This window comes from Callionymus lyra, chromosome 16, assembly GCF_982586985.1.
Source record: "Callionymus lyra chromosome 16, fCalLyr1.hap1.1, whole genome shotgun sequence".
NCBI lineage: Eukaryota > Metazoa > Chordata > Actinopteri > Syngnathiformes > Callionymidae > Callionymus > Callionymus lyra.
The window spans coordinates 3,644,741-3,662,555 of NC_141833.1; the positions used below are offsets into that span (position 1 = coordinate 3,644,741).

The 17,815-nt window shown below is 39.8% G+C and overlaps 2 protein-coding genes across 3 annotated transcripts; both read left to right on the plus strand.

The window, feature by feature from the left end:
- The first annotated feature begins 4,033 nt into the window (after positions 1-4,033).
- On the plus strand, positions 4,034-15,826 carry xirp1 (xin actin binding repeat containing 1). 2 transcript variants are annotated; one of them, XM_087811193.1, is made up of 5 exons: positions 4,034-4,088; positions 9,752-9,903; positions 10,106-10,147; positions 10,903-15,276; positions 15,701-15,826. In XM_087811193.1, the coding sequence occupies exons 4-5, from the start codon at positions 10,903-10,905 to the stop codon at positions 15,701-15,703; spliced, it is 4,377 nt and encodes a 1,458-aa protein (XP_087667319.1). In that variant the 5' UTR covers positions 4,034-4,088; positions 9,752-9,903; positions 10,106-10,147; the 3' UTR covers positions 15,704-15,826. The 2 variants fall into 2 exon arrangements, with proteins under 2 accessions (XP_087667319.1, XP_087667318.1); XM_087811192.1 differs by lacking the exon at positions 4,034-4,088 and adding an exon at positions 7,200-7,258.
- Positions 15,469-17,595, plus strand: LOC148063247 (xin actin-binding repeat-containing protein 1-like). Its single transcript, XM_087811194.1, has one exon. The coding sequence runs from the start codon at positions 15,601-15,603 to the stop codon at positions 17,593-17,595; it is 1,995 nt and encodes a 664-aa protein (XP_087667320.1). The 5' UTR covers positions 15,469-15,600.
- The last annotated feature ends 220 nt before the right edge of the window (positions 17,596-17,815 follow it).

Consider the following 17,815-nt stretch of genomic DNA (forward strand, 5'->3'; position numbering starts at 1 on the left):
GTGTGCAGCTCTGAGCAACAGTGCAGCATTCTATTGGTGTTGTCGGTCACATGTGGCTGCATGTGTGTGTGTGTGTGTGTGTGTGTTGCAGCAGGGGGAAGGCGAAGGAGACCCGTGCTGCTCTCAGCTGTTCAGCCCAGGACTGACTGTTCTCTGTGTGATTGTCCACTCCCTCTCCCTCCCTCCTGTCCCTCTCTGGTCGCCCCACATTTCTACCACTGCAGCTGGAAAAACACACAAAAAACAAGAGCTCAGACTTGCTCGTGGACAGCCCTGTAGATGTGTAAAGGTTTGAGCTCATACTAGGTTTACAACTTCAGCTACAACTGCTACAACTCAGTTACACAAACATTGTTTGTTTTATTTATTCTTAGATTCTTGTCTTATGTTTATTTTGTTCAATACACTTTTTAGCATTTGAGAGTAATGCGCTCAATAGGTCTGCAGGTGGCAGCAAAGAGTCTTGCTCCTGCTTACAGTAGGAATGAACAAATAAGTCCTTCAAAATAATTATGGATCCAGATGGCAGCCCAAAACACCACAACATTCGAATAATATGATTATTGTTTCACTGACAACATTTCTGGAACATTAAATGAAATCTGTCCAAGCATTTTATTCAGTTATTTTTACAGTAAACAAATGATTGACAGATAGACTTTACAACCTCCTCGGCAGCTTTATTGGTGACAATTACCATAAAATGTATTAAAGACAGCACAAAACAAGCTATTTCTACCAAATATTATTCCTATTATACAATGTATTCATGTAATTCAGGTGGCAGGAGAAGATGAAATAAATTTTCCAGAAGCCCCTCCACAACACATTGGTACTGTGTGTCCTTGTTGCTCCTTCTGTGAAGCATCTTCAAAAGACTTGTGGATCCAGATGGTATTTCTAAAAAATCCCTTCCTTTTAAACGTTTCCTGAATATCATAGATAATGTGTTCTTGAGGTATTTTGACTAAACACTAACAGAAAAACAAAGATGATCACAGAAAATAAGGAGATTATATGAAAGGTTTCACACATTTGCAAATGCGTAATTCTATTAACTATTAAGCAAAAATGTGCAATTTTCTAAAATTTCTAACAAATCCTAAAAACACAGTCAAAGTAAAAAATACACAAACAAAACCTCATATACACATGAGATCCATTAACATTAAATTGATTCTGTTTACACGCGTGACCTTTGCTACAGTCCTGCCAAACAACAAATGCATGATTTGTTGAAATCACACAACTTCGCCAGCAGGTTGCTCATGTTGTTGTTGGTTATTCTGAGTTCAGTAGATGCCGGTTTTTGGCTTGAAAAAATTGGAAGGTTACTTGGAATCAGTTGCTCAAAGCCAAAGATTATACCAACAAAAATTACCATCAGCACGTCACTGGATAAACCTTTCCAGCAGCGACAGATCACATTCTTATCAACCCTTATCCTAACATGACCTCCTTGGCAAAAAAAAGTTGAAAAAATTGAATAAGAATGTAAAGCTAGTGCTGTGTATCTGCCTCCATCTACTGGTAGAATGTGTGATTTACGGTTATGGTTTTCCTGGTGTCTTATCAACAACAATATATCTTTCTTAAATGTAGAACAGCTTGAAAGATTATATAAGAAGGAGAGAAGTCAGATATTGTACAGCCAGTTGTGGCCTTCACAACAACAGGAACACTTTTTGCTGGATCTTTTATTTAGGTTCAGCTCCTTACAGTGGCAAATACATCCACTTTCTGTCACCTAATTCTTGCTCCTACCACATCAGGTTGCATTCTCGGATCTAAAAATACACCTGAATAAAAGAGCATAGCTTTCAGTTTCTGGAGGTTTTGATTGTAAATCTTCTATCCGGATGTGTCAAATCACAAGGTGTAAGAGGACTTTGTCCACAAGAAGTCTTGTGATTCTGAGCTTCAGAGACAGAGATGCACCGCTGACCGATTCCTCTCTTCAGGTAAATTAAATTAAATTAAACTAATTATTTCAACACCTTACATACAATAAGGTAGAAATGAATTTGAAACCATGTCTACAACTACATTTCTAGCTGTTAGATTAAGCTATTTTGTTCCTAAAAATCTTGTGAGTAAAAATAAAATAACCTAGATGTAAAATAGGACGTTTAATATCTTATTTATATACAATTGTTTCTTCCGCTGTGCAGGAAATATGAAAACAATGTAATCTAGAATAAAGTGAAACTCATAATGATTGTTAGAGTCATATGACCATGTGACAGGCTGTTGTAAAATAACTTCACTCCAGGAGAAACCTCAGCTGGAAGTCTTGCAATACATAATTGAATAAGCTTTTCCACAGTCAGTGCTTCGTTTGTGGTATTTTAAACTACGCACTTTTGTGATTTTATCATCCCTCTGTCACTCAAAATCATAGTTTCTCACACAGGTTTGGTCATGGACACCCTGAGAAGGACTCAGTCACTTAAAAACCTCTCCGAGGACGGCGAGAGGTCATGGATCACGCCGGCTTTCTATCGACGGCAGAGGAAGTCAGTGTCTCAGCTGGTGCAGCAGTAAGTCATGAATTAATCATGCTTAAGTGTTTCTGGCATCCATGTAACCTCTTTCAAAGTCATATGATTCAAGAAAAACATGTCCACGCATGTGCAAATAAGTTGCTGACAATTTGATTTTTACAGGAAGTTTATTTCATAGTTTATTATCATTGCTTGTAACAATCTTACGAGTCATGTGATGGAGGTGAAAAAAAAAAGACCTAACAATAAGCTGAAATGACCCTTGTTATAAAAGAAAATAATTCTAACAAGGTAGTTCCATGTTCAGGAAAGATAAAATTACAATATTTGTATTTCTATTAACCGCTTTTTTCCAAATGCTTTCAACCCTGTGGCTTATAAAAGGATGCAGCTAATAATGTGTCGATTGGCACTGGTTAACAGCCTCCAGGAGGCGCTCTCGTATGACTTAAAGAGAGGGACGATAGAACACGTGTGTCAACTCAAGGCTAAGGGGTCAAATCTGACCTGTCAATCATTTATGTGGCATCTTGGTGGTCAGACTAATGTTCAAGTTAATATGGGGAAAAACTTCCAATAAGATTAAAACTGAAGGAAAGATAATTGGAACTTTTTGTGAAGGAGAACAAGCACATACAATTAAGATAAATTGACCCCCCAAGACTAAAAAGACAATTTAAAAAAAAACTCATAGTTTGGTAAATATACCTGTTCATTCTGTTTCAAGAAGGAGAAAAAATAGTTAGATATAAACAGCTTATACACTTGATCTAGATTTTTTTTTCTATTTTCTTTGGTTGGTACAGCTTAAATATAAGTATGCCTTTTAATTACTACTAGCTATAAGTGATATGTGGAAGGTAACAAAGAGCTGACTTGTAATGATATATAGCCTAAGTTAAGCATTGATTTCATAGATGACACACAGTTATTTACACGTGCAGTTAAAAATATTAAAGTATTTCAAATAAATACTCAAAACATTAATTAAGGTTTTATCAATTTGTTGCAGGTACCAAAGCTGTGACGGCCTGAGAAGCCCTGAAAAAGAAAACCATGAACCACAGGTACCCTTAAATACTTCCATTCTTTGGATAAGAAAACATGGCCTTAAAGCATGTCCTTGAAGGTGTACGGACAGCTGGCGGAGCAGAGGTGGACAAGGTGTCGCTCCATGGAGCTTTTGCCCCAGAACGAGAGCTCGATCATCAGAACCATGTGTGCCCTGTTTGAGTCCAAAGCTGCTGTGAATCTCGACTCCAGCGGTCCTCCGCCAAGGACACACAACCGGTTGCCTACAGGACGAGACTGCCCTCTGGTGGAGGAAAGAAGCCATGAGCGGTTGATGCTGGTATGTTGCTCAATCTATCTCTACTCCTCTATATATTGTAAATAACAAAAGGTGTATTCATTTATAAATTATAACTTTCCTGTTACATTACTTCAGGACTAACACAACAACCTAAAAGTATGTTTTGTTCGTGTTTATTTCCACGTCCATTCAGAGAGGCAGCCGCACTGAAAGAAGACACACAACTAATGTGTTCCTGGAGTCCGATGACCGGGTTTCCAGATACTCTAACGGTGAGCAGTACTTCTTTTTTACTACTGGCCTGTCATTGAGACGTCGTTCCACACATGAGACTGATGCCACAGTTACGCCATAATAAACAACAAAATGTATACAGAAGTCAACACCAACAATATGTATAGGTATAGGTATAGGTATAGGTATAGGTATAGGTATAGGTATAGGTATAGGTATAGGTATAGGTATAGGTATATGTCAGTAAGTAATTTGTATTTATATAGCGCTTTTCCAGACCAGGGTCACAAAGCGCTTAAACAATCAAAACAATACTCAATAAAGTATATACTTTAAAGGTCAAGATAATACTGAGAACAACACAGGAGTTCCAGAAAAATCAAGGAAAAGCCATATGTATATACTGTATATGTGTGTGTGGTTGGGTAAAAAAAAGGGGAAAAAAAACGTTCTTCGTGATTCATTAATTCATTGAATGAATGTATTTAAATAATGAAATAAAAAAGATAAAGTGGAAGGTTCGAGTTCAGGATGTTTAATAATTCTTGTTACCAAGTCTCGCCACTAGATGGTGTCACTCCTCCTTTTTTCTTTAGTCCCTTATGGGGTCGCTGTTGTAAACACAGAATATTACATTATGAATGAAATAATATGAATGGAAAAATAGACGTTAATAAAATACTATAGATTGAATTGGCTTACAAGTTCCTTACAAAAGTCAAGTATCACAACAGCTCAAGTGCGTCAGATAAAATCCTCTGCTTTAAACTAGCTCCAGTGAGTCATCCCTCTCTCATTGAACTCTGATTGGAAGAAGACATATTGTCACCACTCACTACTGTCTGAGGCGAGGACTAAATAAAGCGAGGGATGCAGTCGTGTGAGTTCATAGCTATGTTGAACTCACATGCTTAAAGATAGCAGCGAGGCGGCTGCTGACCATGACGCAGACCTTGACCCGCTCAGTCCTGGAACTGATATTGTTGCCTTTGCTGAGACTCTGACGCAGTGATCTGTCACCGGCCGATTGAGACACAAGCTCGACTGTGGTGGTTCAAATATGATGTTGCGAAATAGACATTTTTATTCACTTTAATAATCAAGATTTAAACGTCTTTTACATGTTTTTCTAACTTTTTCGGGGTTATATTTGTGGTCATGTCTTCAGGATATTTTGTTTCTTAAAGATGTTCTTTTCGTGTATATACAAAACAACATGTAAACACTTGTTGAGCAGGGATATTGAACTAAAACTTTTTAGAAGGATGTCCAAACTGTGGTCCACTATGGACTGGTAACCATAAATTCTACTCAGACATGAATTTTTTTTTCTTTTCATGTGTTCGTGACTTCACTCGTTGTGCTTTGGAAATTAAAGCTGATATTATTACAAGTATACATTTATTTGTAGCTACCGAAATACAAGCTACAGATATAATATTGACATTTGTGAAACACCATTTTTCTTAAAAACCACTGGATTAGTGATATTTTCCTGATAAAGGTGTTGAAAACACACCGATATAAATGATACTTACTACATACTACACAATTTACAATTCTGCCTCACTGAGCTTCCAATCACTTTAGATCAGGGTTCACTGACAAAGAGTAGCCCTTGGGCTTGTTAAAAACTGTTTTTCTTACATCTTTTTTTATGGTTGATTTTGTGTTTCCTTTCTTGTTTCCCCATTGGTACTAATTGAGGAAAAATGTGGAGGAATATTATTTATCATCAATAATAATATATACAAAATGGCTACTAATGTGTTGATTTAAGTGTGTCCTGGTCTCGAAAAGCGCTATATAAATAAATATTACTTACTTACTTACTTAAATAGACTTCTGGGACATATTTACATTGAAATATTTAAATTAGGAAACTGCTTAAGCCCCGCCCACTGACAATGTTTTTCTGGAGATTCAATCTTGTTTACCACAACCACGCCCATTCTGCTGTGATTAGTCAATCATCAATGTTAGTCACCGCCTGTCAGCAGCCCAAGAAGTCTCCACCTTCAAGGGACTCGTTGTATGAACAAAAAGATGGGATTACAGCTGGCTGTAATAATACTTACGTCTTAATGGGATCGGCTTGTAACCTCTTGTTCGCCAAGATTTTAGACGGGAGAGAACTTTATTAAGTAATAACTTTAAAACATAACCATGATGAGGGACTTACTGCATCTTGAAGAGGAAGACTTCAACATGTGGAACATGTAAGTGAGTCACAAGAGTTGTAGTTTGACATTAGTTGCCCTTTAAGTGATTTCAATTGTGTACAAGTGTTTAATAACTGATGGTAGCCCTTTGGGTCATGCAGTGCTCTTGCAAAAAGATTGGCGACCCTGTTTTAGACCCACCCACTAGCTACTCTCATGAGGCAATGTCCTCGTTTTCAGACTCCACTAGATGCCACTTTTTGCTGTAGAATGTTTGGCTTAGAGGTAAATGCTTTAATGAAACAGCACACCATTATTTAGCAAAGAGCGCCATCTACTGAGCTCAGGAAATAATAACTGCTTCATGAAGCTTCCTCGGATCGTCTCTACTTCATGCACACGAGAGGCCAGGAACTTATATCTGCAAAATTGCCTTTGGTTTTGATGCATTACTGTGCACAAGCTACATATATTAACATGCTGTTGTAAGTACACACACTAAACTACAAACTACATTTTTTCACCTGTTTCAGGACAAAAAATAAAATCTTAACCTGTCCTTTTGATGACATGCCTTTTTCTTGTGCAAAAGTTTGTTCTTATTTCAAGATTTAGCTTTAGTGATTTCCAGCCTGCAATTTTTTCATTTTTTTAATGTTTTGTTCCAAAGAAATTACTTTTGATCACAAAGCTTGTGGGAAAAATATAGTAAATAATAATAGGGTCAATGGCAACTCTGTCACGACAACCACACACACACACACACACACATGCAGGTCCCACCCAAGGCTGTATTTAGTGGATGACAATGTGTGTGTGGGAATGAGAGATGGAGGGCTGCCCCGTTCTCTCAGTGACAAACCCAGGTGACTGACTCAGTGGAGCAGCAGCTGCCACACACTCTCAAAATAGTCCGTGGCTGAGGAGGGGGGACGACGCGGTGGGCTCAGATAAAAATCAGCTGTCTCTGAAGCTGGAGGGCTAGAACGACACAGAGGGCTGATACAGTCACACATCACTGGGGACAAACTCGGAACTCTGAATTAGTGAGTATGATTTTGCATTTCTATAAATTCTTAGTTGGATTAAAGATCTCGAAAATGACCTCAAAGTTAGAGTCGAACGGTATATATTTTTTAATGTTATAATAATTATATATAAATATATATTATTTGGTAAACTTTGGGATGACATTTTTTTAAAATACTTTTTTCCTCTGATGTAATGTGTGTTCCGTATAATGAGGAGTTGTTTGGTAAATGTACTCAAAACGAAACTTATGTCTAAAGTCGAACTACCTCAATGGAAAAACTGAAATTTAAAATATGGGGTGTGTCATGCTTTTTTGGGGTGTTCTGCTGGTGGTCTCCAGTCTGAGTGGGCTTGGAGGGGTGATGGTTTTCATTACAGTCTGTGAATGTGGCAACAAAGCAGACAGCTGATGATGGTAAAGGTAGTGATGTGGAGCAAATACCAACCGCATTTCAGCATCATTTGTTCAGCTGCCAGTGGCTGAGGCGCTGTCACATGACCGGGCCAGAGATAGACCCTTGAATCCGGGGGATTTGACCCACATCAAAGAGGGAATTACATCCCATTCGATCATGCTTGTGAATAGTTCAGGGAAATTAAAAGTTGTTTCTTGTTTGCTAAACCTTCAGTTCTCCACAACGAACGAGAGGTGACCTCTGAGCCACACTGGTCGGTCTATTCTGTCTGCTCATCCAGCTATGAAAAGCTCTAAGTCCGGACTAGAGAGCGGCGCCAGCTCGCTGCTCCGTCCTTTTGTCTGCTGAAGGCTCATTGTGTTGAACAGAGGTGTGTTGGTCAGGACCGAGCGTCGAGCCACTTCACTTCTTTATGGTTTATAACTTTTCAATGGTCCTCCTTTAAAGACTTTCCCCACAAGATGAAACATTTAGTTTCTCTATATAGTTCACACTATTGCAAATATATCCTAGAAGTTCTCATTTGGCCTGCTTGGAAAATACATGACCCATCCCTGGTCTGCGGTGTGGTCATGTTTCCTGGCATTTGTGGGGTCAGTAAGCCACATTCCTCTGGTCAGGTGTCGATGGTTTGATAGCTGGACTCACACAAACAATGTGGAAAACAATCTGCTCCAGCTGAGCTGGCAGTTGCTGTTTTTTTTTTTTTCCTGGCGGGTGTCATGGTCAGTGGATGGAAATCTCGGCCCCTGTGGACCGACCATTTTATCTTGTCAGCAAGTCAGAGAGTCGTAGCAAACTGGCAGTTGGACTGGCTAGTTAAGTCTAGAGTAAGATTTAATGCATCATACAACTTGGAAAATGAATAGAAAAATAATATAAGCTGAGACGGAAAAAGGCTACTGCAAAATAAAAACATTAATGTAAGCAGAACTTTGCAAAATGGTGTAGAAAATAGCAATTATAATAATAATAATAATAATTATGTCATGATATTAAAATTATAACCATTATGTTTGAATTAGTTCCATATAAATCATAACCAATATCGACCAAACTAGATATGAAAACACTTTTTATTCAATCAATTTGTAGTAACTTAAAAAATACTCACAAAAATAATATTGAATAGAATATAAAGAAGAAAACCCGGTTTCAATATAAAAAGTAACGAGGGTTGCATGATGACGGTGAAAGGACCATAATAGGCCCCCGTGCCGCACCCAGGTCTCACCTAGAGGGCGAGACGGAGCTACTTATATTACTATTACTGTTAGAGAGTTAAAAAATGAAACTAAGGTCCGAAAACAAATGTAATTGTTTTAATCCTCGTGTTGCTTTTGGATCCTCCACCACTGGATATGTATTTCTGGAAGCCAGGGAGCTCGTTCACCTTGACCCAGAAGCAGCACAAATGTTAAATGGTATATATCAGATCTGGGCTCATGCCACTGTATTTATGTGGCTCTAATTAAATTACCTATTTATTTTTTTAAATCTATTTCTATTATCATTACTCGTCATTAAAAATGACTTTATGGTTTTTGTTCGAGGGTTTTTTTCCTCCGCTTTTGTTATTATACAGTAGTCTGTATTTATTGCCCCTTAAGATGATTTAATAATATAAAATAGTTTTTTTTTTTTTTTAAGTAAAGTAAGCTCTATTTGAAAATAATCTTTCACAGACCACATATAAACTGCAATCAAATAACAATTCAACCATATTTAGCTTGAATTCATACTTTTCTCTCATTTATTTTTGCTGAAGTCACCTCACGACAGTCACTCTATAAATTGTGGCCCCTGAAGAAATTCAATTGCCCACCCTGCTATATATAATGTTAACAATCATGCAAACAATGAGCTCAGATCTTTTCTAAATGATTATTGACATTACGAAAAAAAAGTAACTTGTTTAATATCGAGCTGAACTTGAAACATTCAAATAACTTTTGATGTAAGTGTGATGCTCGGATCAAGAAATATTATAGCCAAATTAAACTTGAAACAGCTAAACTATTGATTTGTTGGTTACCCTTATCATCATCGATTCGGATTTATCTTGATAAGTGGTCTTTTCTGCCCTCACAGCTGACAACTCCAGTCCACTGAGGACGAAGGAACATTTTTCGGCGAGACAAAGCAGAGACGGGATCACTTCCTCCTCGTCCGTGAGAAGCAAATCAGCTGTCTATCTGTCAAGAGCAGCAGCTTTCCAGCCGACAGGAACCGCGCCACAAGCGGTGAGTTCCACACATGCTTTTCATTCCTCTCCACACTCTGAGGTCGAGGGCGGCAGTGGAAGATTGCCACCATCCTCTTTCAAAGGCAGCTACTTAACATTTGACAGGACATTCTTGACACTTCGCACATATGTACTTCATAGATAGCACTTGAGCTTATGGTCGCCTAATTAACCTATATTTTTTATTTATGATACAACAGGAATTCAGTGCAACACAACCCAAGAGCTCCAAGAATAGAACGGTAAGGTATATCTTGCACTTATTGTTGTGATTTTAAATGTGTGCAGTGCTGACTAACTGTACTAAATCCATGTTTTTCATGAGCTTATGATACCGTGTCATTCAAGTGAATTTTCAATCAACTTTGGAGAACTTTGAGGCTTCAAATATGATTAAAATTGCATTTTGTCCTTGTTCAATTAAAAAACAAACTTTTACGGTCCAAGGGGAATGCCAGTCTATTATACCAAACACTGATATCTATTGTTCAGCTGCTGGTTTTGCAAGAAAATTTGAATGAAATGTCGAAACAAGATGGAAAACAGAGTATATTTAGTTGAAAAGGAGAGGAATATCTTCACATTATTATAGAAGGTTTTTGCCAGTGATCATCAAGGTATCATCAAGCAACAACTAACTAGTTGTTGGGTATGCTTTGAGCAACGGTTTGAATGCAACCTCCCATCATTTTTAAACCAATAGCGCCATCTACTGAGCTCAGAAATAGACACTGTTTCATGATGCTTCATCAGTCAATTGATCCATCAACTAAAATAAAACATGTAACTTGTGTTTGTATGCCGACTAACCGCTGTGCAAAAGTCTGTTAACATTTGTGTGGCAGAAGATGGTTTGCAGTGAAAACATGGAGCGAACACTAAAAAGGTAAAACATTGCTCTACTTACTAAATGCATGCCATATTTTCTTATGGTCTCTGATATTAATCTTTTGCCTGACTCATGACAGTGTGATTTCTATTTGTGTTTCACCTAAAGATGGCTGACGCAGTCAAAAACGTTTCACAATCTCCCACCGAAGAGGATGACTTGCCACTCCCTCCACCGCCACTAGGGACTCTGGATTATGCCGAGCTCTCTGAGCTCAGCAGTCTTCCTGTGCCTCCACCCAAAGAAACCTACTCTACATATTACCAACAGAGACAGAAAAGTGAGCTAAAGAGGCTCTTCAAGCACATTCACCCTGACCTTCGGGAAAGCCTGGACGGCGCTGTAGATGATGACATCCTGAAAGCAGTGCAGTCTGAGAGCACTACGTCAGCAGATGCCGCCTATCAGGGGGAGGTGCAGTCAATGAAGTGGATCTTTGAGAACTGGAACCTGGATGATATTGGTGACCCCCATGAAACCAAGAAGATGCTAGATGAGGGAGACTTGGTTGGCACAGATGTGAGAGGAACCTCTTCCAAATTTGAGACCAGCACACATTTGTCAATGGAGGCATTTTCCAGGAGACAGACATCTGTTTGTGGAGATGTGAGAACTTCAACATGGCTATTTGAGACCCAGCCTATGGATTCGCTGAATAAACGAGAGACGGGAGATGATGAGCTGGTTGAAGCTGTCCTGAAGGAGCAGGTCCAGCCTGGTGATGTAAGCGGCACTCGGCAGCTTTTTGAGACCAAAGCTCTCAGTGATTTAGGTCGATGCAACTCCATTGAAGATAACTCTTTCTTGAAGCTGAGGTCTGAGATTCAGGAGCAAAAAGGAGATATTCAGAAGACAGTTAAACTATTTCATGCAGAACCTGGGTGTGCCATTAAGGATAAAAGCGGGAATTTTCACAAGATTAAAACTATCTGCAGGGAAGAGATTAACAGCGGCAACACTAGTACTGCCCGCTGGCTGTTTGAAACACACCCTTTAGACCTGATAAACAAGGAGAACAATGGAGTGAAAATCATCAGAGGGATATCTTTGGAAGATGGACACGATGGGGGAGTGGAACGAAAAAAGTGGATGTTTGAAACTCAGTCGTTTGACACAATACAAGAAATTGTGGGCCAAACCTCATTTGAAGGCACAGAGGAGGCAGACGTTACCAACAAGACGAAGCTCTTTGAAATGCAACCTTTGGCAGCTCTGAAAGGAGATGCTGAAGAAAAGACTTTGGAAAAGGAAGAAATAATTGGTGGTAATGTCCGCACTTCCCTTTGGCTTTTTGAAACCCAACCCATGGACACTCTGAGTGATGGCTGCAAAGTGGGTTGTCTGCAGAAAATCACCCTGTCATCGGATGAACAAGGAGAGGTGAAGGGCAGGAAGTTAATGTTTGAAAGCCAAGCTGAAGAGAAGAGAAGCTCACCTGAAGAAAAGGCGATTGAGAAAGGTGATGTTAAAGGTTTCAAGCAACTTTTTGAAACAATTCCACTCAGCAGAATCGCACCACCTGAAGAGCAAGCTCTAGGATCACAAAATGTCTCTGAACAACAGGCTACTCCACTGTATGCTATAGAAGATAGCTCAGGAAACTTTCATGGAGTCAAAACGGTCAGTCGTGAGGAATCTATTAAAGGGAATGTCCAGAACTACAAGTGGATGTTCGAGACACAGCCTTTGGAGGAGCTAACAGGAGGAAATGAAAATGTTGAAGTTCTTAAAGGTATCACCAGAGAGGAGGATACTTCAGGTGATGTCAAAACAGCCAAGTGGCTCTTTGAAACCCAGACAATTGATGGCATCCATTCTAAATTCAACCAAGCACAGCAGAGCTCTTCTGAGGAAGACGAGCCTCGTAAAGGCGACGTCAAAACCTGCAAATGGTTATTTGAGACAAAACCAATGGACTTACTGAATGAAAAAGAAGCAGAAGTAGATGTCAAAGAAGTCATTGACAAAGCTAACGTCAATTCAATAACCTGGCTTTTTGAATCGCAGCCACTGGGAAGCATTAAAGATGGTGAAGAGTGCAGTCTTAAGCTCTGCGGAACCATACAGGATGAGGTGAAATCTGAATTTGGTGTCCAAAGAGCCAAACATCTTTTTGAGACTGAGAACCTTGACAAAATAAGGAATGATAACACCAGCGAACAAGGCATGAGATCTGTCAGTAAAGTAGATTTCCAGTCCGGAGATGTCTCTAGAGTAAGAGAACTATTTGAGTCTCAGTCCCTTGATGAAATTGGTTCAGAAATGCCGTCAGCTACTGACCAATTCAATGTCTGTCAAGCGGAGACAGGTTCAGTAAACAAATTCACATGGTTGTTTGAGAACAATCCAAAGGCCACGCCCAAAAACATTGACATGCTCAGAGTGAGCGCAGATGAGTGTGGAGACGTGCAGAACAAAAAGTTTGTTTTTGAAACGTCTTCACTTGACAAAATTCATGATCAGCCACGTGAAGAGAATTCAGTCTATGTGGAGCCAATGAGCGATGTTGATGTGAAGTCGAGCACCATGATGTTTGAGTCACGTCCCCTTTATGCGATCAGAGACAAGGAGGGTCAGTTTCATGAGGTTACAACAGTTCAAAAAGAGGAGATCTTGAGCGGGGACGTCAGAGGAGCCAGGTGGCAATTTGAAACTAAGCCCCTTGACGCCATCAAGGCAGAGAATGAAGTTTATGTCATCAGAGCTGTTACTCAAGAAGACGTTAAGAAAGGAGATGTCAAATCGGCCAGATGGAAGTTTGAAACACAACCATTAGATACCCTTACAAGTCCAAAAGAACCCTCTGTTCGAGTTGTGGAAGAATGTGCCAGTCAAAATGTACAGTTAAATAGAGAGCTATTTGAATCACAGCAGGCAAACAAGTTTGTGAGAATGGTGAGTGTCACTGACGTTCAGCAGGGTGATGTCCGAACCTCTACCTGGCTCTTTGAGAATCACTCAATTGACCGACTTAAAGGAGATTCTGTAGAGGAGTGCCCTCTGAAAACCGTCCACAGGGAAGACAGCCAAAAAGGTGATGTTAAACGATGCACATGGCTGTTTGAATCAAAGCCGCTTGATAAGATCACAGAGCCCAAAGAAATCCAGACAGAAGTCGTTGAGGAGGGAATCCCCAGGGCTGATGTCAAGTGCACGACGTGGCTCTTTGAGACCACTCCTCTGGACAAAATAACTGTTGACAGTGTTACCAGTACCCTGTCTTATCTCTACCAGATGGACATTGTTCATTCAGGAGGCATTATAATAGAGGCAAATGAGAGCGCAAAAGTAAGCATGGCAAAGTTTCAACTTGAAAACCAAACTGGAATCCAAATTCTGAAAGAGGAGCTGATTGGTGGCAATATTAGAAGTATAATGTTGCAACTCTTGCTAAAACAAACCAATGTTAAAGTGATGCTTCTAAAGGAATTAGAAAAAGGAAAAATAGAAAAAACTGCACTTCAACTTCCTATCTATGATTCTACCATAACTTCCAAAAGGGAATCTGATCCATTGGTATGCAAGTCTTTCGAGATTATTGAGGAGCTGTTTAAGCACGAAAATAATCTGACTAAAGGAATCATAATGCAGGAGCCTATTGAGGGACCTGCTGAGATGATTGTTTATTCACTTGTCAGTGAGTCAGACACCAAAACTGATGGCAGCAATATCGAAAGAGGTGATGTCAAATCAGCTATTGGTAATTTGTTAGCAACCTCAAGCAATCAAAGCGCTGTGGCTCCATGTAGAGTGGACGAAAATGAGAAGGGAAACGTGACCTTGTATAAAAGTTGCATTGAGAAAGGTGATCTACAGTATCTAAAAAGTTTACAAATGCAGGAGTGTGAGGAGGATTCTAACAGTCCTACCAAAGAGAGTATAGAGATAATACAAGGGGACATAAGAGAGGCAAAGAAAAGCCTGTCCCTGCAAAAAGATCAAGTAGAAAGGACAGTTGTCGATGTTCTGCCAGGGGATGTAAAGAACACCAAAAAGGTTTTTTCTTCTACATCCCCTGTTAGTGTTGATAGTCATTCACTAAAAGAGGAAATTATTCCTGGAGATATAACAGCAGCCAAGCAACAACTTTCTGTCTCATCACCTGTCTTGGTGGAAAAAGAAGAAGTAGTGCCTGGTGACATCAGGGCAACTTTGCAATCATTGGAACGTGCAAAGCAGCAGAGCATGTCTGTGGAGCGAGAGATAGTGAAACCTGGAACCATCTATGACATGGACATGTCGGCCAAATGTCCTGAAACAGAGGGAACCGAGGCACAAAGAGAACTGATCATATCTGGAGATGTGAAAGCGGCTAAGAAGTCTCTTGAAATGGCAAAGCAGCAGAGTATGCACATGGAGCGGGAAGTCATTGTCCCTGGAAAACTGTACAACCTGAACGCTTCAGTACAGGAGGAAAGCTCCTCAGTCGTGGTGCAATCTTCGTCATCCTCCAGATGCCAGCAAGTCAAGACTTACCAAAAGGTCAGTAATGCTGGGAGCAAAAGCCATGCTTTCAATGATGCTTGCTGTCAGGCTGAAGTATCAAAAACTGCTGCTGTTCTCGGTAATTGTTCACCAGCGTCACTTCGATCTGTAAATAGTGACTGTAATGGTTTAACAAGTACTGAAGAGACAGAGGATATCCTTAAGGGAGACGTTAAAGCAGCAATTAGATCCTTGCAGAGTGCAGCAACAGAGCAGAGGCTATTTGATAAAGAAGACATTGTAAGAGGTAATGTACAGCTGGCATTAGAATCTCTGGAAAAATCTAGTGTTAATGTTTCTAAAGGAGATTTCAATGCTGCAATGATATACATGAATTCAGGGAGGCGCAAGAGTGCTCAAAAGCAGAGTGTTGTGGTGTCTTTGCCTTCATCTGACACAACATTGTCTCCTTCAATTTCAGTAACCTGTGAAGGACATCCTCCCATTACAACACAGAATTCATCACCCGACCATGTAGCAAAGGGAAACAGTAGATCACCCAATTCTGACGTAGCTGCTCCTCCGCTTCCTCAAAAATCAAGGCCACAGGACCAGAAGCCAGCCTTACCACCGAAGCCCTGCTGGACAAAATCAGTAGTAGTGGAGGATTCAGGATCTACAGCTGCTTTTCCCATCAAAGATGTTTCAGTTGGTGCCAAAAAACCAGATGCCGAACAAAGCACCAGAACACCATCGGATCAATGTCAAGGAAATGGAATGAATAGCAGAGTAAGTAACAAAAGCAAAAGAGGAGTATCACTGCAACTTCAATGTGATGAAAATCTCCCAAAATACTCCACTTGTGGTGAGAGCATGGAGAAAAGACCTTTCCTTGAATCAGACTGCAAAACGATGTCCAACAACAACAAGATGGAAAGAAATGTCATTATGAAAATCGATGCAGCAGAGGAGATAAAAACATGCCGAAATCAGAAAGAAGAAAATTCATACGGCGGACAGGAGACTGATTCGTCTCAACACAAATCTTTTTCCCAGATCCAGATGATAAAAGTGACAGGTGATTCTTTTGGTGAAGAAACTCAAAACTGTCCAAATTCTTCCACAAATCCTTACAAAGAGAACGATCTGCCAAAATTAGAGATGAATGCAACAAGCAACACATACCAGATGCATGACAACGAACCACAAAAGGTTGTCTTGAGAGAGAAAAAGCGAAAAGAAACAGACGATGAGCGGCGACAAAGACTCTCTGTCCACAAGGATGAGATCATGAAGGGAAACGTAAAGGCAGCCATGGAGATATTTGAGAATTTGCGGAAACGAGAAGAACTTCAAGGCATTTTGTCTCAAGTGAAAGAAATAGAAGGAGAACCCAATAACGTGGACATTAGCTCGCTGAAGACATTGTACAGCAACACACCTACTTGGGTAGGAACAGCGAACGGGAGAGACAAATATAGTAAACTGGAGGAAAAGAAAGTAGAAGTCGAAGCACCTGACGATGATCTTGAGAGCATCTCCTCAGTAGAGAGTGCGTTTGAAGACTTGGAGAAGGCCAGTAAGGAAATCATGTACCTAAAGGAGCAAACTTTAACAAGACTTATGGATCTAGAGGAGACGATTAAGAAGGCTTTGTACTCTGTCTCCAACCTAAAATCAGAATCAGACATTGCAGGATTGTCTGGTCTTTTTGACGAATCTCTAAAATCTGGGGAACAAAATCAACCAATCAACAACATACGTAAAATCAGCATCGGTTCATGTAAGGCCAAATCAAGTCAAGTGAAGGATTTGCAGGAAAGTCATTCCAGTGCTTCCAAACAAGATAAAGCGAAAAAGGGCCACAAGCCTCTTGTAAGACAGTCCTCTGCCCAGTCATCTCCATCTTTCATCTCAATTCACTCAGCCGCCAGAAAGCCGCCAAAAGAACAAACAACCCCTTTGTCGAGAAACCATCAAGAAGACCATCAAAGTGATTTAAATCAACAAACAGCTGCAACAAGTTCCTCGAAGGAGACAGTGCCACCACAACGTAAAGTCAGCGTTCTGGAGGTTAAGACGCTTCCTGAACAATCTACGGGAATAAATTGCAAGAAGACTGTTAGCGAAACTTACGAAGAGACAGATGGATTTGGCAATGTCTTTGTTTCCTCTGTGACTTCGACCTTTGTCAGCAAACAATCTGACAATAAGTCTGTGGCGCTCTTCGACGCCGCTGGTGGCCAAAGCAGATTTGAAGTCAATACTTCCCCATCATTACGGAAACCTGTTTGCCCTTTCGGAGGCAGCCTGCTGAATAACGACACCCAGAAAGGGAATGTGTTTGTAACTTTTAGCCAACCAGGAGAAAAATAATGAATGAAGTATTCCATTTGTGCATTTTAAAGTTTTGATAGAACGTTTACTAATAATTGAAGAATGATTTGTCTTAGAGATTTTATACAGTGTTGAATTCAAAACAATATTTTATTTAAGTTTAAAAATACTTGATGTTTTTTTTTATGTCTAATGTATACTGTTTAATAAACAAAAAGTTTGATTTATTTGAGTCTGAATTATAATTAATTACCTATGA